The sequence below is a fragment of the Sturnira hondurensis genome, unplaced genomic scaffold (assembly GCF_014824575.4).
Source record: "Sturnira hondurensis isolate 20B ecotype Veracruz unplaced genomic scaffold, ASM1482457v3 Scaffold0013299, whole genome shotgun sequence".
Classification (NCBI taxonomy): Eukaryota; Metazoa; Chordata; class Mammalia; order Chiroptera; family Phyllostomidae; genus Sturnira; species Sturnira hondurensis.
In genome coordinates this window covers 10409369-10434446 of record NW_028085930.1, presented here as the reverse complement: position 1 = coordinate 10434446, position 25078 = coordinate 10409369, and the positions used below count along the sequence as shown (strand labels likewise).

General features: G+C 36.6%; 1 protein-coding gene across 4 annotated transcripts in view; it reads left to right on the top strand.

Annotated features, from left to right (window-relative positions):
* TBC1D5 (TBC1 domain family member 5) overlaps nt 1-25078 on the top strand; it is a 476007-nt gene that overhangs the window by 288233 nt on the left and 162696 nt on the right. For all 4 annotated transcript variants that reach the window (XM_037061363.1, XM_037061360.1, XM_037061361.1 and 1 more), the window contains 2 exons: nt 50-119; nt 5518-5690. In XM_037061363.1, coding sequence (XP_036917258.1) covers nt 50-119; nt 5518-5690 — 243 coding nt within the window. The remainder of the gene's footprint in view (nt 1-49; nt 120-5517; nt 5691-25078) is intronic.

Sequence of the window (25078 nt, the reverse complement as noted above, 5' to 3'; positions counted from 1 at the left end):
TTATTTTAATGAAGGTTTAACAGCAGCATATTATTTTTCTAAATTTTAGTGCGATGTTCTCACGGCTTATGGAAACTGCTGAGCCTTGGTTTTCTACTTTCGAGCATGATAATCAAAAGGTAAATCGCATGGTACAGATCTGTTCCGTGCACTTGAAGGAACAAATAATCTCAGTAACAACACATAATCAGAGTATAAAAGCCATTATTATTACTATAAAAAAGAAAATATAAAAATACCTGTGGAATAAGATTGAATTGGGATCTAAACCGTGTCTCTGATAGTATCGACAGGTGTGTATACAAAGGTAACATAAACATTTCTGTACAAATACATGGGGACTTGCTTTATATATGTGTATAATAATATCTATGCAGTATCACTTTTAAAATTATAAATTTTAAATAAGTTCATTTACCTATTGATTTGTCACTATCCGAGTGAGTTGATGCACTGTTAACTGAAGTGTATACATAAACTCTGTATCAAATAGGTTGTTTCACTTATGTATCATTATTGAATTTACACATACAGCATAAAAACCATTTTCCTTACTCTCTCTTGTCCTGTTTTTTATCATTTTATTGTGATATAGTCAACATGCTGTAACATTCACTTGTTAAATGTACAATCCAGCGGGTTTTAGTATATTCACAAGGTTGTGCAAATATCCTCACATCTAATTCCAAAACATTTTCACACCCCAAAAGGAACCCCACACCAAGAGCAGTCCCTTCCCGTTCGTTCTTCTCTGGAGTCTCTGCTATTACTAATCTACTTCCTATTTCTACTTGCCTATCCTGCATATTTCATAGAAGTGGGATTATACAATACTCAGTCTTTTGTGACCAGCATCTTGTATTTCACGTTTTCAATGTTTGTTCACGTTGTATACATCAGTACTCCTTTCCTTTTCATGGCTGAATAATTTTTCATTGTGTGGCTATACCATGTTTTATTTATCCATAAATCAGTTGATGGACTTTTGGGTTCATTTTAGTTTTTGCTTGCTGTGAATATTGTGTACAAACTTTTGTGTCAACATATGTTTTTTGTTCTCTTGGCCTTTCTCTAAGAGTGCAATTTCTGAATTGTCTGTCATTTTAAACAAACATGTATAGTAACTTAGAGGTCATTATGGCATTTCCATTTTTATTACACAGTATTGGAAAAATTGAAAATTTTTCTGGCAAGGGGTATTCAGAGTTTTTGGCATATTATTTTCTATATGGTTCATTTCTTCTATCTTGGGATAATTGATCACATTCTGCTTACAAACCATGTATTAGTCACTTCATTTCATCTCTTAAAAAATGAAATGGATAACTAATGCTTTTTTATGCCTTTGATCTAGGTCAGGGCGAACTATCGCCTGCAAGAGAATTTGGCCTGCCATTTGTTTTTGTACAGCTTGTGACCTAACGTGGCTTTTGCATTATTAAACTGTCAAAAAATATGAAAAGAAAAATAATATTTTGTGACATATGAAAATAATGTGGAATCCAATTTCTGTGCCCATAAAAGAAGTTTTATTGGGGCACAGCAAGCCTATTTATTTACTTACTGTCTATGGCTGCTTGCTCATTACAACAGCAGAATTGAATAGTGGGAACACAACTGTCAAGCCCAAAATGTTTCCTGTCTGGCTCTTTACGGAGAAAGTTTGCCAACCCCTAGCCTAGGTGACCAAGTCTTCCTTCAGCAATACATGAACATGTTACCTTCTGTAAGGGTTATTAGAGCAGAAACTTACTGTCACTATTTATGATGACATGTGTTTTGAAACAGTAACTTTATATTCTTGACAAGTGATTTGATGAAGTTGTAGACTCATGTGAACACTCAAAGCTAGAGCAGAGGATGTGTGAATACATTGAAAAGAGGGATCAGGATTATTTTATGCAGTGATCAGTTTGTACTTTATACAAATACAAATTTGTATAAATTATAACTGATTCACCATATCCAAGAAACTGGATGATGAAAATGTGAGGGTTACCATTTTTCAGTGTTACTTACTCATGTTGACATCACTGAGTCAAGTTCATGAAAATAGCTGAGATAACACAAAGAAAGGCGATCATTTTATCAGTGAACACAAAGATGCTGTGACCTCAGAACATTTATATTAATTGCTTGCATGCATGTATCAATGACTAAAATGTTCCTAAAAAGCATGTCTAGTGAATCCATTTTTAATCCTCTTCTTTTTATTCTGTTTTCTGATTCTCTCACCTTTTTAACAAAGAAGTTTGAGAAATTAATATATCACTTTCTTATTCAGTTCTAGTTCCTCTAAAAATTCAGTTACATCACATGCTACCTATTTCAGCAGACATACTTTTCGTAAGACTTCCTTCAAGAAGCAAACGGTGCGTCGGTTTACCTAAAGGCACTAAATCACTATTTCATTGCATCCCTGTAACATTGTGTGGACTGAACACATTTCCTGCTTAATAAAAGGTTAAAATTTTTCTAGCTTATTTTTGGTAGTGTGGTTATTCCATTTGACCATATTTGTTAAATGCAAATAGCATTCTTTATTACAGTAAGCAATCCTGATGATAACAGTATTTTACAATAATTCTAGCTTCTCTTTTGATTTTTACTATTTAGCACTTAAGTGATCTGAAACATTATTTCTGAATTTCTTAGTGTAAGAGATTTTGTTTCACAAGTATTCTGCGCCCAGGAGAAATCTTTTCAAACTATAGCTTATATAAGCCTCAGACTACACAAGTCTCTATTAGACATTTGAAAAGTGGACCTAGATGTGCCATTGATTAATGACAACTCATTCTAGTCAAACTAGAAATTGATTATATGATTTCATTAAGTTAAACCTTTTTAAACAGGTTTATTTAAGATCAATTCTCCCAAAGCCAGTGATTATATCTCTATGGATGTATGTGTATTCACAAACCCTTAGAAGACTGGGTACAGTAATCTGTTTTCCATGCAGTTATTAGAAACCCTGGCTGAGCTCAGTGCCTCCCCACACCGCACTGTATGGTGTTCAGCTGCACAGGGCTGCTCAGTAAATGAAAAACTACACCACCAAAATACAAAAATGTTAAATTGCTTGTTTTTAAAGGAAATTGGCTTTAGAATAAACAGTACCTAGTTAACACAAATCCTTTAAAAAAATTGCTTCAATTTAATCAGTAGGAATAATGATTAACAAGAATTAAAACTTTTAATTAAGTCTTTTTAATTAAAAAATTTAACAAGAATTAAATTTTTTAATTTGAAGAGAATATGATATTGTAAAATTGGAAAAAGGTATCTTACATGTATATTTGTAATAATAAATGACCACAATATAGAGATTTCCTCTTCTCCCATTTATATAGATTAATACAAACTGATTAAATAACAAAAATTAATATGGACTTATATCCTTCAGACCTAAAGGCCCTCGGGCAGACGTGTAGGAAGTACAAAGGACTGCATTTCTTTCTGAGACTTGAAATGATCCTGGAAGTTAGATGGGACTCCTTCCAGAAACTTGTGCCTTATCCTAACACATTTCTCCTCTCGCCTGTGCTTCTCCTCTCGCCTCCTCTCACCACTGGTCTTACGTTGAATTCTAAGTTATTTTCTGTGTAGTCCTCCCCTCGAGACTATGAGGGCTAGAACTTTACCTTATTTTGTGCCCCTGAATCTGGTCCAGTGATGAAAAAATGTAATTCTAGACATCTCACAGCTTAGGAGGCCAAGAAGCAGTAAAAGATACTGCAGTGGTAGAGAAGAAGATGATTAAATAGGGCCTTGCACATGGGCCACATCTTTGAATATACTTGGGAGCTCTTCAGTGGAAACATTGGGATGGGATATTTCAGCTAAAACAATGGCATCCCAGGATCTCTGCAGGTGAGAGCTGAGGCTTACTAACAAATGAATGAAAGGCCTCATAGACTAGGTTAAGTCATTTTTCTCTGAGTAAAAAATGATGGGGAAGTATTAAAATGTTTAAGGAGAGCAATTTGGTATACCTAATATCTGCTTCAGATACATCACCAGGCATTTTGGAAAATGGATTTAAAAGTAGGCTAAATTAGAGGCAGTGAGACAGACCCATTAGGAAGAAAGAAATAATTAGGGCCCCAAGTCAGGTTGTTACAGTAGAGCTACTGACGAGGAGATATATAAGAATCCCCTGAGGAGCTAAAATTGACCAAGTGGGTATTCTGATTGGACAATGGGTTGAGGTAGGCGTGGGGAAAGGATGAACATGTGTATGAGCAGAAGGTAATAAACTTAGTTGTGGTCCTCCTAAATTAGACGCTGCTTTGGCAATCTAAGAGTCTTTGCCAAGATTCGAAGGTATAGTAGGCACTCCAGAACTCTAGGTTATGAATACAGATTGGAATGTCTTTGGGAAAAGAGTTTTGGTTGAGGCACTCTGTATGACTGAGATGACTCAGGGAATTGCATATAAGTAGAGAATAAAACCAAGACCAGAACCGTATAGAAAAGCAACATTTGTTTAGCAGAAACAAGAATTTGAGGTAGAGAAGGAGACTGAGGATGAGTGATAGGCAGACAATCACGACAGTGACGCTGTAAACCCCAGTTTTGGGAGAGGTGGAAATGGAGGACAGGATCAAAAGAACTTAGGTCAGACATAATATACTCAAGGAAACCATCAGATTTGAGGGAGGAGTTGAAGTTTACATAAAAGCATTACAAGGAGTTACAAATGTGTCTTTCTTACTGTAGAGCATGGGAAATGTTGTAGTTGACTCATGGAAATTTTTTTAAGATCAGCTATATTTTGGTCTGGAAAGTTTTTAAATCTTTTCTACTTAGCTATTTAAATTGATCAAAAGACAGAGGCTGTCTTATTTTCTAGTACTAGTTTCCTTTATTTTATGACTTTCTATAGTTTTGAGAACTCAAATTAAAATGTCCACTTACTCCTGGCTGGTGTAGCTCAATGAATTGAGCACAGGCCTGTGAAGCAAAGGGTTGCCGGTTCGATTCCCAGTCAGAGCACATGCCTGGGTTGCATGCCAGGTCTCCAGTAGGGGACACATGAAGGGCAACCACACGTTGATGTTTCTCTCCCACTCTTTCTCCTTCTCTTGCCCTCTCTCTAAAAATAAAGAAATAAAATATTTAAAAATTTTTTCCACTTACTATTTTTCATGTTTTAGTTTTATGGCACAAGAAATGTATTTTAATCTGGACTCAAGTATTCATTCCATTTAAGTGCTGTAGCTGATTAGATGGACTGGCCGTGGACAAATAGACTGGAGGCCATCACTACCTCTAGCCAAAGTTGTCTTATAATATGTAATGGGTAGAAAATATTTTAGAAGGCATTTTCTGGCCTTTCTGAGCACAATCATTTATATAACAGTCAGCACATGTTTCCACATTGGAAGCATTTGCAATAAGATAATTAAAGTTCTTGTTTAAACTCCCACTGATAAATGTATTCAGGAATGGTGTCCATATATTTGTTAATTTTATATTGAAATACAATACATGTTCCATTTTTCCTATTTTTAGGGAAAAGAAACATTGATGGCTCCCATCCCCTTTGCTAGACCACAGGACTTAGGGCCAACAGTTGCTATTGTTACCAAAGTCAACCAGATCCAAGATCATCTACTGAAGAAGCATGATATTGAGCTTTACATGCACTTGAACAGACTAGAAATCGCACCACAGATATATGGATTGTAAGTATTGAAGTATAAATTTCAGCTCTACCTAATTATGAGTTATGATGATTTTTGTATGTCTCAGATCCATAGGTGTAAGAGCAAGAACTGTTCAGCTTCATTTCATTTCGTATCTCTTTTCTGTCCTGTGTGCCAGGCTCTTCACTCACAGCTTTCACGTACGACCTTTGATCTAATACTCCCACTAAGCCTGTTCACGAGTGTTACCCATTTGTTATAGAGGAAGAAACTAAGGCTTATACATATTAAACAGTGAAGTCATAATTCAGATCCAAGCAGGATTAGCTCCATAATCTGCAGAGCCAGTGCAAAATAAAAATGGGTAGCCTTTTAAAAAAATAAGTAAGAGTTTCAGGATGGCTACGGCAGATAACTAAACCAAGCATTTTAAGAAGTAAGGGGTAGCATAGGTCGTACATACAAGGAGCTAGTCCCAAACTCCAACAGTCCTATAAGATATCCATGTTCCTTTAATTTTATTGTATAGTCTTCTGTTCCACCTCAGAAGTACATTTTGAAAAGTTAGATCAGTGTCCCTCACAGGGAACATGATATATTAATCTTTAACAGCATAACCTCTGTAATGTGCTATGGCAAACAAATAAGGAGGCAGTCACTTCTGAGATGTGTGTGTATTTGTATGTGTCTTCATTTGGTGACTTGTAAGGTGAGTAGGCAAATTACAGGATAAGAGTTTTAATATCAAATTTGTTATATCCTGCAGACAACAAAGGATCCTTTATATTGAAATGATAGGGCATTCATATCTGCTGGGCAGTTCCCTGGTAGGTACTTTCTTCAGATTCCTTCCTCAATTAGGCAGAACAAGGAAAATTGAAAAGATACCATTGAGACATGCATAGTAGATGCTCAGTAAATATGACTTTTTTGAATTACAAAGAATCTCAGATGAGTCAAAGGGTTAGGACCAATTCATTTAGTCCAAAGTAAAGAATATCCATGAGTGTTTATGTTGTCATGTTTCACAGAGTCATTCACTAATAATAATTCACCTTTCTTTTCTGGAAGTCCTAAACTATAATTGAAGACATCTGCTTTCCTCTTTAAAATGATGCTTGTTCGTTTTTGTGACATAAGCTTGACTTCAGCATTTGAGAGCAGCTCCATCATTCCTACTGGAAATAAGAAAGTTATGGGTAATGTGGGTATTGGGCAGCACTGTAGGTTATTAACAAATTGCCATTTACATTTATTAGTCTAGCTAATAAGTTTCTGTTTATAGACATAAAAGATTATTTTGAAATAGGTAGTGGTCGGTTAGGAGTTAAATTCTGTTTCTCTCTGCTGTGCATTAAAAAAATTGATTTATTTAAATACAAAACCCCATTTTACACCCTCAAAACTATTTCTGAAGTCTAGAAATTGGTCTTAAGTATTGGGGAAAGAAATTAATGTTGAACATGTTTATCATTTTTTTGAAATGCTTTGTTCTTCACAACCTTTTGTCCGAGCTGTTGCTTTACGCTGCAATGGTAGCAGAATGGACTTGGGTACAATGGTTTATACCCATTGTGTTCCTTTCCATCAGCTCTCTCTCCATCATAGTGATTCATAGAGCTTCTTGGACTGCAGACCAGCACCTTCCCTTTGGAAACTCCATGGTCCACGATACAGTTACTCTTAATCCTTCCCACTCCGGTTTGTAGCAGTACTAACAATACCAAGGCTTTCAGTGACCTTGGCTGACTTATTTATCCCATTATTGTTTGTGTAAGGTCCCGTCTGTGTAATCTAAAAATGTGTGCTTTTCTAATCTTTGAAGAAGTTACTCATTCTCTTAATTGGCCTGTACTGCATTTTATAAGTGCAGTGGTTTTATGTACTGGCTTCACTTTTTAAATTTGGTTTTATCGTTTCTAATTGTTGGGGCACATGAAAGATGATTTTGTTTTCCTATTTCTTTATGCTACCTTAAGCTGTACTGCTCATCTTCATATTTGCTATTGATCACTGTTCTAATCCTTGGGAACAAAGAGCAATATTAGTATAATACAGAATAACAGTTAAAAGCATGGGGTTTGAAATAAAACAGGTCCGTTTGCCCACTTTGAGCCTTGTTTTCTTCATCTATGACATGGAGATTTAAAGTAATGCTATCTACTTCATAGAATGAAATTATAATGTACAAAAACCACAGTGCTGAGTATGTAGTAAACTGTGTGTACACACACACACACACACACACACACACACACATATGACATGCTTTTCTTATTTTTATCTGTCATTACCATTACTTAATTAGGATATCATGGCTCTGGGAATGTGATGAACTGTGTGATTCATGAACCCTTCCAGCCCTGGCTTTGGCTTTGGCTTTGGCTTTGGCTTTGGCTGTCTATATTTTCTTCATTAAAGTATATGGGCCACTTATAAATGGAAGTGCAGTAGCCATCCTTTTAGACCAGTGCTTCCAAAGAGATAGTTTAGAAGTTGAGCGTGAACTTTTAAAAACAAATCATAGCAATTTGGCACAATAATTTCATGTCCACGAACCTAATTAATATTGAATCTCATTCAAATGAATTGAAACATTTTGTTTTATTCTTTATCTAAATAATTACTAACACTACTCTCTTTTGGAAGAAAGTTGGTAATTTAGGCTATATTCAATATTAATACTTAAAAATAATTATTACATTTTGAGTGAATTATGTGGACAAATATAAAGTAATCCATTTTCAGTTAATAAAATCTACTCTTCCTCAAGGTGCTATCAGAACCCATAATTGTATCATCTAAAATATGATTTTTTTTTTGCCCTGACTGGGTAGCTCAGTGGCTTTGAGCATCATCCTGATACGGCAGGGTTATGGGTTTGATCCCTGGTCAGGGCACATATAAGAAATCAACCAATGAATGCATAAATGAGTGGAATGACTGATCAATCTCTCTCGCTCTCTCAAACCAATAAATAAAAATGTGAGTATATAAATACAATGTGCTTTTGCATGCCAGCTGTTTTTGAAAGAATTTTAATTTTCAAAAAAATATTTCCTTATATAATAAAATGTTCTGGCAAAATTAATAACAATGTGATAAAAATGTCAATAATGAATGGACCAGTGGAAAAATATCAGTATCGATGATTTATTTAGAAAGGGTAGGAAATCATAAATATATGTCAACTTGCTATTTAGGTTACACAAAGTTATTTTGAAATGAAGTATTCAATACTTTATAAGTAAGAGTATAAAAATAATGTTTTCTAAAAATAATCTACACTACATTTTTCATCAGCCTTGTGAAAGATTGTTCCCGTTTCACTTAGAATGAAGTTTCTCTTGCTGTGATTCAGATAATTTACTTCTTCGGTCCTCTCTGTTTGCCTCTTTAGATGTGTATCATACGTTTCAAAACCACGTTCTGTGGGGCCATCACCACACGCTGCACGTTTCCTAAGTGAAACGTTGGCGGCATCAGTCCCAGCGTTCCTGGGTAGTTTCTAAGAGCCAGTGGTTATTTAATCTTTCTTTTACTATGAGAATAGGCAGCACCTTGGGGTTATTTCTGCAAAAAAGCTTCTAAAATATTCACGTTACATTTTTTGTCCCCAAGTACATACTTGTTGCAAGTCCAAAAGAGCCTCAATCATAGTGGATTCAATATAAGCCTTCAATACTGTTTTTACTTAATACTGTTTCCAGAGAGATCAAAAATGGAAGTGTAGAAGTAACAATTTTTGCCAGGCCAGAATAACTGTATTTTATTATTACCTTAAATATGTTGAATCTATATATTTTCAACCACATTTTATATTGTGGTATAAATAGAGTACATAATAAGCATTTCTGGGATATGCAGTTAATGTCACTTTTGAGGAAAGACCCTCAGAACACACTTGGGCTTTGACGTTCTTAAATTATGAGCTCTGTAAAACACTCATGGGATAAATTTTGTATCTCCCAAATGGTTTTTATACATCATCTCTTTCCCTGATTTTCTATTTTCTGGATTAGCATTTCTTTCATTATGGTGTTTTATAATAATTTAATTAGGGAAGTTTTTGGTCATTGATTAAGCAATCTGCTTAATTTTGTGATGTAATTTTAAAATATTTGTTCTAACACATATCACAATGTTATTATATGACTACTAAGTTTTTATACTATATTTGAATTATAAACATACGGTAAAAGACGTAAGTCTCAGTCATTGAAGTCATTATAATTACCTACCTAAAAAATTCTCTCAACAATTTAAGCAAAAAGCTTCCTGTTCTAAGCACAGGTAATGGGTGAAATATTCTTTTCTTTTCAATGAGCTTTATCTTATACATTAAATGTGAAAACCAGAATGAGGGATTAAAAGGAGAAGATTTAATGATACTTTGTCGCCATACCTCACTGGGTATTCCCCCGGAATTACTCCTTTTGAAAAAGGTGAGTATTTACCTTTCTGGATGAAGAATTATCATGGTGAAGAAGTATGGGGAAGAATGATGAATTATTTGAAATAATGATTAATAATTGTCAATATTTATTTAGTGTTTTCTGTGGGCTAAGATTATACTGATGGCTCTACATAGATTATAATTTTTATCCTCACAACACATTGTGAGAGGTACTGTTATTATCCCCATTTTTTTAGATGAGGAATTAAGGCTTATAAAGGCTTATTTAGATCAACCAGCTATCAAGAAGCTGAACCAGGCTTTGAACTCTTGAGCCTACATTCCCACTCTAATTTGGCTTTGTCCGTGAATATGATAGAAAATTAAGGCGCTTAGAGGGCTTGTGTGTCAGACTGGATCATGAGCCAAACGCAAGGTGACCAGATTAGCAACAAAGACCAGGCAGGTATAAGGCCTGGAATCAGAAGTGTTATTAGTAGTGAGCAGAAACCAACCTCCTAATAGAAAGTCAAGGGAACTGGAAGCCCTGGCTGATGTAGCTCAGCGGATTGAGTGCGGACCTACGAACCAGAGTATCGAGGTTCGATTCTTACTCGGGGCACATGCCTGGGTTACAGGCCAGTTCCCAGGAGGGGCCGCATGAGAGGCAACCACACAGTGATGTTTCTCTCCCTCTCTCCTTCCCTTCTGCTCTAAAGGTAAATAAATAAAATCTTTTTAAAAAAGAAAAAGAAAATCAAGGAAACTGGAGAGCCCAAGGCCCATTTATAGGCCTTGCCAAGGATTAGGACTATAAGACCTCAGGATCTCTACATAGAGGTACCAGCAGCAAAGGTATAGGTAAAATAATAAGCTATCACCTAAGGCTTAAATAATGGCCAATACAGTAAGTCCTCACTTAATGTCATTAATAGGTTCTTGGGAACTATGACTTTCAGCAAAATGGTGTATAACAAAACCAATTTTACCATAGGCTAATTAACATAAACATGAGTTAAGTTCCTGTGGCATATTTCTGGTCACAAAAACATCACTTAACCTCTAGATAAAGACACAAACACTTCTAATATTGAATAGTAATATAAACGTGAGGTGTATATAATTTTAAGAAAGATTAATAAAAACAAGGGAAATGATTATTTTTCCAACCCATTTATTCCCCTTCAGGGCCACAGGTGAGTGGAGCCTACCCCAGAAGCTCAGGGCACAAGGTGGGAACAACCCTGGACTGGACACCCTTCCATCTCAGGGCCACTCGCACACACAGCCACACTCACCCAGCCTGGGACAATGTAGACATGCCAGTGCACCTGATGTTCCTCTCTTTGGGGGGTGAGAGGAAACCAGAATACTGAGACAAAACCCATGTGGGCATGGGGAGAATAGGGAACTCCACCCAGATAGTGGCCCTGGCCAGGAATTGAATTTTTTCCCCCTCACCAACAATATAATGAAGTGACATGAACACAATGATGTCATTCAAGGAGATGCTATCCTCACCTTCTTTAAATCAGACTGCTGGGTAGAAAAATAAGGAAGTGGGGAGGGCGAGACGGGGGTGGTTCTATTACCTTAATCTTCAATTTGACCTACAAGAAGAGTTCATTGATGAAATAGAAGAAGCAGAATCTACTGAGAGTAACCATGAATTTTAAGATAGTCAAAGGTCAAGAAGGAAAAGTACCCAGTCACACGTGTGCAGGTTTGGGAAAGGTACCACGTACACGCCTTTCTAGGTGTAAAACTATATTCTACCACAGAAAGGCAAGTGAAAATAAAACCAGCAAGAGAAAGTGAGGTCCTAAAAGACCACTCAAAAGCAAAGTGACCAGTATGACACAAGTGCAATTTTTAAAAATAATCTCAAGTACAGTAAAATATAATTTAAAACATTATTTGGTTATTAGATGTATTTAAATCTACTGAAATATTCAAAGTGAGAAGTATAAAAGTTTACATAATTCATTAGCATACATAGAGGAAATAAAATACACTATTTCATTGATGTTTCTAATCACTAAGGAATTTTTTGGTTTCTAAATTTCCTGTAAAAGAGTATCAATGCAATAGGATTATGAGGATTAAATGAAAAGAAAATCATATAGAGCACAATAATTGCCACACTGTAAACACTCAGTAAAACGTTCATTGTTATTAACTTTTATGTGCCTGACTCATAAGACTTAATACATAGTGATAATAAGAATAACTAAAGAAAGTAACAGGAGTGCTTACAAAGGAAACATAAAACAAGATGACATAATGCTGTCAAACATTAGCTGTAGCGCACCGTACATAAACGCTTCACGCGACTGCTTTATGGCCGAAATCCAACTCTGTGCCGCTTAGAAGAGACACCTACAATAAATTGATATGGTTTAATTAAAAGAATACAGAAATGGTAATAGGAATAGAAAAATATGCTTTGAAACAAAAGCGCTGAGTTTGTCTGTCTTGTTCATTAATATATCCCATACGCCTCCTTAACAAAACCCGGAACATGATAAGCATTCTGTAAATACTGTTGAAGGGATGGGTGAATGAGGAGGAGGTAAAAATGAAGGAAGGGAATATCAGAAATCAATTATATAAGGAATAGAATATATTCAAAATATCATTGGGAGGAAATTTTCTATTTGTGAGGAACATCAACTAATATGAATTAAAAATTAATAATAACTATGTGTGGGGCCAGGTGGATACTTGAATGATCAGGGGAATCACTTTGCATCACGTGTAATTCTCTAACTACTATGCTGTGTTCCTAGTAGAAAGCTAGTAGAAAGTAATACTGAATGTCAACTGGAATGAAAGTAAAATTTTAAAAAATGAAAATTCTAAATAATTAGTAGAAAAATACATGAATATATAACCAATTTTCCAAAGACCATCAATTTTGTAAGAAAAATAGCAGTGAAAGATATTTTACAGGGTATGTTTGAATTTGACTAAATTGGAATTTTATCCCAATATAATTGAATACGAAGACAAACTGGTGTGTAAAAAAAACTGTATAAAAAGAAAACTTTTATTTTTTATGTGTAAAAAACCCTTAAAATTAATAAGAAACCGCATAAAGTAGAAAAATAAAGTCAACCAAATTGCATAGGGAGAACAGTAACAATTGCTTATACAGGGATGGGCCAAAGTACGTTTATAGTTGTGAGTATGTGAAACAGTTTATCTTGTATCATTATGTCATTACACTATTTTCCATTTGAACAACTGGAGGCTTATTGTTGCCCACCCCTGTAAACATAGGAAGAAAAAGGTTTCAAATATTTAAATATTCAAATATTAAAGGACTTACAAATTAAGTAACAAAATATAGTTTTCATTTAGATTGAAACACATTAGAGAAAATTTAACTCAATTATAATATAATTCATTTGGGAGACAATTGAGAAAGTGAGTCAAATGCCTGATAAACTTGTGCTCCTTGGCTTATGGTTTCAGATTTAAGAATATAGACACATATTAAGGGAATTAGGGAGCAGAGGTTTGTTGTAAAGCATTTGTGCCACGTTACTAGTGATACGAAGAGGAACTAATACAGTTCTAATAAAGGAAATAATAATGGAGTAAGTCCATTTGATAAAATGTCATGCTGTAATTTAAGTGATGTATATTCCTAAAATACGCTTATGATATATTCTAATTGAAAAATCGGGAGAAAAAACATGTAATAATCTCTTTTCCTAGTTTTAAAAATTATATGTGTTTTTATATGAAAGTTAGAGTGGAAACATTGTTAATGGTAGTTATATCTGAGAGGGAATGATGGATGGTGTTTATTTTCTTTATACTTATTATCTCCATTGTCTCTATTGATCATAAATTGATTTTATAATACAAAAATGTGAGGGGGAAAGTAAAATGTACTTGATTATTGTTAGTGATTACTTGTGTCAACATCCAGAAAACTGCAGTAGCTTGACGATCTCTTTGAACCATTGTCAGTAATTTTTGAGGAATTAAGGGAAACGGAGGAGGTGGCGAGAATGCTTAATATGGAGACATTCTGTTTTAACATCTGCAGTGCATCAAATGAATGTAATTCAGTCTTTGAGATAATATTTTAGGACTCTTTGAAAATAAATGGGTGTGAGTTCTTAGGGAAGGAAATTTCTGTGTGGAACTACAATGTGCTCACCAGAACAATTTGGACAAGCTAAGATTGTGTTGTTGTTGTTTTCCTGTCAGATGACCAGATTAGAGAAAATCTTTTGACTGGATAGTTGAATTTTACCCTTTTTCTGTAGTAGTCTTTTGTTCAAACTGGAAAATTTGTAGACTGAATGATGTTACATTTAGGCTTGAAATGCAGTTTTGTGGAACAGCCATATTAGGGAATATGGCGGAGCATGTTGTGGCCCAGGGGGGGTGAGGTATCTGGCAGCATGCCATGGCCTTTGTGACTGGCCTGCAGATTCTCAGCATTTTTAGAGTCTGGAAGGCCATTCTTTTACCTGCTTATGAAATGCTTCCACCTAATTTGTATAAAGTCCATATTAAGTAATAGAATATTTCAGATTAACTAATCTCATGTTGACGAGTTTGGTACCATTCCAAACAGGTTATTCCATGACAGACTTCATTCACCTTTTCCCTGTACGCACCCCCCACCCCAGTATTAATGTAACAAATATTTTCATTTGTTTTTTTTTTTTTTAGGATTTCTTTATTTCTTTTTTCAAAGGGGAAGGGAAGGAGAAAGAGGGAGAGAAACATCAATGTGTGGTTGCCTCTCATGCACCCCCTACTGGGGACCTGGCCTGCAGCTCAGGCATGTATCCTGATTGGGAATCGAACCAGCGACCCTTTGGTTTACAGGCCTGTGCTCAATCTACTGAGCCACACCAGCCAGGGTACAATTTTTTTTTATTTAATTCTTGTTCAAGTACAGTTTTCTGTCTTATATTCCCAGCTCTGCCCACCCCCGCCCAGTGCTCTCCACCTCCCTCCCATTTCCACCCCCTACCTTAGTTATTGTCCATGTGTCCTTTATACTTGTTCATGTGAGTCCTTCCCCTTTTTCCCTGTGATTCTCTCCCCTCTCCCCTCCAGACCCTGTCAGCCTGTTCTGTATTTCAGTGTCTTTGGTCATATTTTGCTTGCTTGTTTGTTTTGTTGTTTAGATTCCTGTTAAAGGCTCATGAGATCGTATGGTATTTGTCTTTCACCGCCTGGCTTATTTCACTCAGCATAATGCTTCCAGTTCCATCCATGCTGTTGCAAAGGGTCGGAGCTCCTTCTTTCTTTCTGCTGCATAGAATTCCATTGTGTAAATGTACCATAGTTTTTTGATCCATTCATTTACCGATGGGCATCTAGGTTGCTTCCAACTCTTGGCTATCCTACAAATATTTTAATTTGTAATAAATATTAAGAATTTGTTAACAAGAAGCTCACAATACTGCATAGAGAGAAAAAGAAATGAGGTTTGAAATATATAGACTTAGATGAAATCATGACTTTAATACTCCATTTCCTATTAAAGTTTTGTCTAAAGTAGTCAGAATAAATGTAATGATTAGTCTACTATGACATATTTGTTAACAACATTATTTTGATACAATGTAATAATTAGATTCATGTACAGTCTGCTATTGGAGCACAAATATGACTAATACTTGCGTGTGGCTGCAAGTAACAGAAACTCAACTAATAATTGCCTAAACAAGTGACTGGTTATTTTTTGTTGCTGTTATTTTTCCTAAAATGTAACAAGTCTGGAGATAGGCAGCTACTGGCAGTGGTTCCGTGGCTTTACAGTATGGAGACTTGCAGATTCTTTTGGCCTTTGATTGTGGCTAATTGGTCTCATGATGCTCTGGTAGCTAGACATGGGTTATTCAGCAGTTCAGCAAACTGTTGTTCAAGTCTTTATATTTGTTCAAGAGGGTGGTGCCAACCTTATTTGCCCCCGTTGATCAAGCAAAGCAGAAACCCTCCCAGCAACTACCTCTAGAAGACATAGGCTTAAATCTCCTTGGTAGAATTTGCATATCCAGCCAACCCTAACTATAAGAAAGTTTAGGAACAGGGGGTAGGATTTATGGTTACCTTAGACCAGTTGTGCTCTATCCCCTAGAGCTGGGCACATTCTGGGGGTGGAGGCATGGGTTAGGTTATTAAATTTTTTTTTTTAATTTAGCCTGAAGTTTTAGAGGAAACTCTCTAGAAGAGATGAAAATGTTTAGAGGAAACATTTCAAGACCCAGGATGGGTCCTGCTTATATTTCAAGACCTAGGGACCCATCCTAGGTCTTGAAATGTAAGCAGGAACACACAATAAAAAAATGTAAGGACCTCATTCAAGGAGAAAAGTATGAACAAAGACATGTATGTCTGAATATCATCATGATACAGGAAGCGCTAATAAGTTTATTAAAACTAGAGTACATTTTGTGTGAGAGGAAATGAGGAAAAAGAAACAATACCAGGACATTGGAAGTCTTGTATGCCATGCTAAGAACAATTTAAATCGGTGCTCTTCAATAGGTAATAACCACATATAGCTACAAAATTTAAATTAGTTAGAATTAAATTTAAAATTTTAGCCCTGGCTGGCGTAGCTCAGTGGATTGAGCACAGGCCTGCGAACCAGAGGATCGCGGTTCGATTCCCAGTCAGGGCACATGCCTGGGTTGCAGGCCAGTTCCCTGCAGGCCAACTCCCAGCAGGGGACGCACGAAAGGCAACCATACATTGATGTTTCTCTCCCTCTCTCCTTCCTCTCCAAAGATAAATAAATAAATAAATAAAATCTTTAAAAAAATAAAATAAAATAAAATAAAATTTTAGTTCGTCAACCACACTATTCCTATTTCAAATGCTTACTAGCCAGCTACGTGTGACTAGTGGCTACTCTGTTGGTCCCCATAGGCATAGAACATTCCGACCATAGAAAATTCCATTGGACAGGGTTGGTTTAGATCTTTACACTAGGGGCAGGGAGGGGGTGGCCCTGAAGCGTGATGGTTTTAGGATCATGTTTGTGGTTTAGAATCATTGCACTGGTTGCACAGTGGTAAAGAGATTGTAGGGGCAAGTAAAACAGGGGCAGGACACAGTGATTAGCTACTAAATAGTAGCTTGTATGTTCTAAAAGGTAGATTATGGAAACGTTAAACAAGATAAAAGCAGTGAGGATAAAGGTAGGTGGAAATATTTGGAAGATACCAAGTTGCTAGAATTGTCAGGACTTAAAATTAATGAAATATGGAAATGAGGCAGAGGGAAGAATCAAAGATAACTTGGAAACAAGGTTAATGATGCTAAAAATCACAGAGATCATGAAAAATAGATCAAGAGATTTGAAGGGAAAGAAGAATTTAGTTATGGATATGTTGAGTTTGGAGTTTCTGTGGGACCACAGATATGCAGGAGACAATTGAATTATATGGTTCTAGAGCTTTGGCTAGAGGTTTGGAAATACTGGTTTGGTAGTTCACATACTAACTACATGATACTAATGGAAATTGCTAGTGAAGTGAGAGAGGAGGACAAAGATCAAATCCAGAACATCCAGCCATGTGTAACTGACTTTTGAGAATGTAAAACATTAAGTGATTTGGTCTAATTAGCATTTTAAATAAGTCATTGTGCTTTATGTATGTGAGAGACACCAAGACTAAAAACAAGGGTACCACTTACAAGGACTTTGCAGCTGTCTGGTTAAGAATTGCTGGTAGCAATGAAAGAGAGGCAGTTTAAAGAAATACTTTACAAATAGATTCTGTGACTTGGTAATTACCCAAAACATTTACCTTATAAAATTTTTAAATACAAAAGGCTTATGAGCTTTGAGAAACCAGTGATTTGCAATATGATCTTGGAATGCTGTTGCTAAAAGGACTATAACATATATTTGGAAATGCAATGTTTATATACACTGGGATTGTTTTTCTTCCTTCTAAAATCCTGCACATAGTTTGAAATTTCTTCCAATTTAAATGGCTTCTTCCATTACTGTTTTAGATTCTGGTTAATAATATATTGGACTAGGGAAAACAACCCCAAAACAAATAATGGCATTTTAATTTAATATATTTGAATGGCTTTAAATGCTTCCCAAATATCTAGCCGCTAACATGAAGTATTTACAATGAATGTTAAAATGCTTCCAAAAAATATAACACGTACATTTTTATACTAAACTTTGTAATTCTGCAACTAAAACCTCCTTTATTAAATTATACTTATTTATTAAAATAATTTATTAAAGATAATATATTTTCTAAAATTCCTGAAAGTACGTGATTAAATCGCAGTTTTGAGGTTTATATTTCTGATTAAGAATCGAGGTGACTGAAACACAAAGCATGCTACACCATTGCGAAGCACTGACCTGCTAAGACTGCCAGGCCAGAATATTTCACCGTAGAACATAGTCCCTCAACACACACACACACCTGCAAATGCTAACGCCATTCCAGCTTCTAACGGTCATCCTTACCTTTCAGTTCTACATCTGAAACAGTACAACACTTTGCCAACCCCAGTCTGAAACTCACTAACCAGACAGGGAGGGCAGGGTGGGGAGGGAGTGTGAACTTCAGTTCATATCAACATTCCCTAAAGAAAGTGTGGTCCAACAGTGACTTTCCAGTTGTTGTGACGTCTTTTCCTGAACGTAAGTGTACAGGAAAAACAAATGTTGCCCTAAAACTGTACACATGTAAAATGCAATCTAATGAGGGTCATAAAAAAGAAAACTTCACCAAAAATATATTGTCAGAGTGTTTTTAAATCACAGTGGGACAATGAAATAAATGTCTTCTTGAAGATGCCTGGCTTACGAACAGAGTAATATAACTGTAAATGTGATACTGTCTTTGAGTCTGTTAAGTAGCAGGGTTCATTTAGATTGGAAGGGAAATCATTTTTATTCTCAAATCAAACTGTAGGTTTTAAAGCATAATAGAGAAATTTGCCAAACTTCTTGGGAAATAATAGTTAAATGTGGAGTAAAATCTTGGCATTATTAATTATCTCTCATATGCAGTTTCTCTCCCTCATTCTCATACTTGGCTTCTTTATTTAAAGGGTTTCTGGTTATTTTTCTATTCTCCAACTCTCCATAACCAAATAAACGGAAGGCAGATGAATATTTATAGCTAATTGCCATAATAAGTTCCTTCCTATTGCTATATGTATATTAGAGATAATTCATGTATATCATAGTTCATTATTAAGTGTATCTTGTAATTAACGTGTATAACTGAAGCAGTGATTATAGTGTATGTCTTTGAAAGGTCTCTGACCAGACTTAAGCTTCTACCCTTGTTTTTTGACCCCGAGGGACTCTGATTAGTACGTGTAAAACCTTCTATGGGAACCATTAGTACTTCAAACAGATGCCCGTAAATGCCACATTTTGTTAAGAAGTGTCTCTTGACTAGTTTTTAAGATATTTGAGATCACCAGTGTGCATTCTGTGTGAAAATTTTAAGCTATTCTTCTGACCTTTGTAAAATTATTTTAAGGACAGTGTTTACCATCATATATAATTTTGTATGACCCATAACACCACGAGACAATTCTGCCTTCCAACCATTAGTTCTTCCCCCAAGTACATATTGACAAAAGGATGAGCTTGCTTAATGAAGAGAACCACTTCCAAGCTCATAATTTTGTAAGCTGCTAGTTGACAAAGTCTGTCATTCAAGAAAAGTCATCATTTATTACACTATTAAATAGTTTTTTTAAAAAAAATAAGAGTTTCTCTAACACACTGTTCTTTTAAATAGATCTGAACCAGAATTTAAGTGCAGGAAAAGAAATATGGTTTGTAATTCAGTTTGACATACATATATATTCTTCCTAAAAACTTTTCATTAAAATTTACTTTCTCTAATAAAAATAATGCTCTTATTTTCCTTGTACTTCAATTATTCTTTCCTAGGTATTTTTGAATGATGTTACAGATTATTTTTTATACTATCACCCCCAAGAGGTTCTTACTATGACTTGAATTACAAGTGGCATGTGTAGCTTTGAAAAAGTTCCCAAACTTTAAATATATTTTTTAAAATTTTATTCTATTTAAATGAACTTAAGTCTTATTAAAATTAAATATTGTATTACATGGATTATTTTTGGAGAAAATTTTACACTTTTTAAAAGGTCCTAAATTAGAGTAGATAATCATTTTAATAGACAGAAGCCCTGACTAGGAGGGGTCAGAAACAATGTAAAAATGACTAGGACTGGGAAGAAAAGAATGAATTAATAGGCTAAGATCCCACACCGGTGCTGAGTAGGTTCAGCTTTTATTAAAGACAACCTCTTACACCAATGGGACTCAAGCTATTAAAAACAGTGCTAGAGAGAACAGTCACCATTGTGGACACTGTCAGAATTCAGCCAAAGCAGTGACACTGAGGAGAACCAGCCCTGTGGTTCCTCTCGCTGGCCAGCCCCCAAGCGAGAAGATGATGAATCTCTAAACCTTGGGTGGGAGGAAAAGAAGGGACAGAACTACCAATGTATTTGAATTGGTAGAATTTTATACTGTTGATATTTTGTATTTACTGTACATGTATTGTGGGTATCGTTCATTTGAATTACCAGTTTCTAGTGAAAAGATCTTTATTTGAAACAAGAAATATTTAGAAAATAATATTAATACCTGCCTGTACCTTCTTAGAGTTGCTGAACATTCATTACAGCCCAGCACCTAGCTGCAGGTACTGCGCTGCAATGGACACTTGCAAAAGTTGAGCTAAAGTCAAATGAAGAGTGCCTCCTTTAAAGGGTTGCCTCACGAAGTTTCTGTTTGCAGAGCATTTTAAGCAGTTTCTGGCACATAGGAAACACTTTCTAAGTGTTCATTAAATTTAAAAAATAATGATAAATCATAGCAAGGATCATAAAATTCTAGTTAAGACCTCATCTCTCTAAATAATAATAAAAATGATGAATAATATTACTCCTTTGAATTGAAAGTTAACGGGGAATGCTTCTTTCCAGAGTCATGAGTCCCCGTACACCGGAAGCCTTTTGCTCTGGGGCAGCCCATCATTAGGTGGCTGTCCTGTCTGCAGCTTGATCGGGGCAGGAGGGTGCCTCTGCCTCTGCTGCTTGGTATTTTTGACAAAGTGCCAGACATTAGCTCCTAATGTGATTTCCTCTTATCTTTGCCTTTATTCCCACTCTTTTGTGAAAAAAAAATAATGTTTTAAAACAATAGTACACGTGAGTTACTGACCACCACCACCTTGGCTTTCTGCCTGTGTGCGCACACATTTTCATCCCCTTTGTTTCTGTCCCTCGCTGCATCCCCACCTCCCACCAATGGATTCTACTGATATTCGGACATAAAATGCAGGAGGAAAAAGAAAACTAAGGGAGGCAAATGAAACACGGGGCAAGTGCTTTTTAACATTTGGTAGCCATGCATTTAAACCATTTATCTCGATTTTATATAGTCTCACTGTTTCTTTTTTAACAGGCACTAACTGACAATATGACCCCTTCTCTCTGAAACTGTCTTGGGGTCTCCAAAGAAATAAGGTTTGACTGATTCACCCATCCCAATTCTGCAGCTGTAGGTTTAACCTTGCCTCCCAAGACCTGCATTCTGGTTAAGGTCCCAGGACTATCCCAAGGACTCTCTTAGTGGGAGACTATCCCAACATTGCAGGACGACCACTTAGCTACCAAAGGGTGGGGCCCCACAGGCACCTCAGCCCTCCCAGCCAGCTGCTGACCCTCATGTGATTGGCCCCTTGCTTCTGGATGCTGCCCTCTCTGTTCTAGTTAGTCAGGAGTTTGTCTCTTGAGACTTCCAGTCAAGATAGGTAAATGAGGCTCAGCTCCTCACACAATCACAGCAGAATCACTACTAAACTGTAGAATACCATCACTCAGAACTATCAGAAAACTGAGCTGTAGTGAAGTCTGGCAACCAGGGAATTAAAGGAACCACATTCATCCAGACAGGTAGGAGGGACAGAGGGGTGGAGATGTGAAACCTGCTGGCCCCAACCCACAGGCGGAGGATGTAAGACAGAGGGATACCTCAGGAGCTAGGAGTCCCAGCCCTGTACTAGACCACTCAGCCCAGGGTTCCAGTTCCCAGAAGATAAGTCCCCATTATGTCTGGCTGTAAAAAACCGGTGGGTATGGAATTGGTGGAAGAAACCGCAGGACTCTCAGGCTTCTCCTTGTAAAGGGCCTCGCACCACTGAGTAAGTCCCCACTTACTCAGACTCCCTCTGGACTCCAGCACTGGGGCAGTGCCTTGAAGGGCACAGTGGCATACAGAGGAGACTGAGGTGTCTGGCATCAGCACAAGGGCTGGGCGACAGCTTCCTCCCAGACAGAGCTGGAGATAGCGCCAGTGTACCTTTACTGCTCCCTCCCCCACACAGAGCCACAGCCCACTGACACCATATCTGAATCTCCATCAACCTGGCTCACATGGTGTACCCCGCCTTGATGATTACTTAAGGGTCTGCCCATCCAACTTACAGGCTCATCCAAGCTTGGAACAGTGGCTTTTTCATGTGAAGGGCCGGGCTAGGTGCAGACTTCAGATCTTCCAAAATCCACTCAAAGGAGGAGCAGTTGAGTCACGCCCCTGTACCTATTGGTGAGTGGCCCTAGGCCCAGCACTAACAGCCATCTGCAAATTGTTTTATAGTTTACACTAAGCAGCCTCAGAACACAGGTAGAAACTGACCTTGGTGTGTACCACCCAGGTAACCGCAAATCCCATGCACCCAGTGGACAGTTACAGACCACCTCAAAGCACCACCCAACAACCTCCACAAGCCACGAGGAGAGAGGTGGTTTCCGGCCAAGGGTCACAGAGCCAGTCCTACTAGCTATCTGGGCTGGATATATACTTCCCGTTGACCTGCTGAAAGCAATAAAGACTCAACTGCAAGAGGAGGGAGTACTCAGCCCACATGGGGGGCACACCTCAAGTACTCAGCTTGGGAGATAAGGGAGGCTGCGCCACTGGACCCTCCAAGTATCAGTGCAATCAAATAATTAAAAAAATAAATGTGTTTGACCTCAAAGTATTTCCTCACCTACTACGCTACCAGGACATGGAATCAAAACATCACTTCCTAATATATAGAAACAAATACAGGGAGGCTGCCAAAATGAAGAGACAAAGAAATATGTCCCAAATGAAAGAACAAAGTGAAACCCGAGAAAGAACTAAACAAAATGGAGATAAGCAATCTATTGGATGCAGAGTTCAAAACACTGGTTATAAGGATGCTCAGAGAACTTACTGGGTACTTCAACAGCATTGAAAAGACCCAAGCAGAAATGAAATAAAGAACTAATTGAAATAAAGAACAATGTACAGGGAATCAACAGTGGAGTGGATGAATCCAAGAGTCAATGATTTGGAACATAAGAAAGCAAGGAGAAATAAGAATTAAATCAAGGATATAATAAGGAGCCTCTGGGACAACTTCAAATGTTCCAACATTCACATCATAGGGAGGATGTCAGAAGGAGAAGAGAAAGAGCAGGAAATTGAAAACCTATTTGAAAAAATAATAAAAGAAAACCTCCCTAATTTGGTGAAAGGGATAGACATACAAGTCCAGGAAGCACAGAGAGTCCCAAACAAGAGGGATGTAAAGAGGACCACACGAAGACATATAATCAAAATGCCAAAGGTTAAAGGTAAAGAGAAAATCTTAAAAATAGCAAGAGAAAAGCAGATAGTACCTAGAAAGGAGTTCCCATAGGAGTATCAGCTGATTTTTCAAAAGCAAATTTGCAGGCTACAAGGGATTGTCAAGAAGTATTCAAAGTGATGAAAATCAAGGACCTATAACCTATATTACTCTATCCAGCAAAGCTATCATTGAGAATTGAAGGGCAGATAACATGCTTCCCAGACAAGGTAAAGTTAAAGGAGTTCATCATCATCAAACCATTATTATATGAAATGTTAGAGGGACTTATCTAAAATGATCAAAACTGTGAACATTAAAATGGCAATAAATAATTGAATCTAAAAAACAAACTAGGCAAATAAGCAGAAAAGAAACAGAATCATAAATATGGAGAACATTGGGTTGGTGGCCAGTGGGGCGGGGTGTAGGAGAATGGGGGGTAAGGTAAAGGGATTAAGATATACAAATTTGTAGTTACAGTATAGACAGGGGGATGGTCATGAGCAAGTATAGGAAATGGAATTGCCAAAGAATTTACATGCATAACCCTGGACATGGACAAAGTAGAGGGGATTGCCAGAGGGAATGGGGCATGTGGGTTGGAGAGTGGCAAAGGGGGAGAAATTGGGACAACTGAAATAGTGTAATCAATAAAAAACAGGGTTTTTTCTTCATCTAGCTGTTCTTAAGAAGATTTATAAGTTTTCACATTAAGGGAATTTGAGTAAGTTGTATATATAATTTTGTCTTAGCCTTTTAAGTTTATACCTTTTATTTGTTTATATTACTTTATGATGATTGATTTTTTCAATTTAGTATTTTTAGCAAAAAGAACTGTTTGAAGTCTGTTTCATCATTCATTCAGCATTTACTTTATTATGAAACACCTACTGATAACAGTCATTGTGCTTTATGTTACATTATTTCATATTTGAGAATTATTAACAGAACATTGAGTAGCCTCTATAGAAGCCTAAATGAGAACTAGTAGAAAGAATTTGGGTGGGAGTGCATATTTTGAATCACCAAGTGGGAAAAAAACCTTTTTTACTGACAGTTTTTGCAAAATGGATGTCTGAGGACTGTTGAGTGCGTGCCTTCACCCCAATGTTTCAGCAGAGGCTCAACAGCCCCCAGCCATCAGAAATTTTGCGGGTGGGTGGCCTCATAAATGGAGGTTAGACCAAAGGCCAGGCACAGTCCAATATCAAAGTTGCACATCTTTGAAAGTCACACAATTGACTACGTTCATTTCCATGAAAAAATAATCAAACCAAATGTTTTAATTAACCAAACGTGATGTTTTTAAGCCTGCATACCAGTGTTTTTATATCGAAAATGACTGGTTCTTCTAA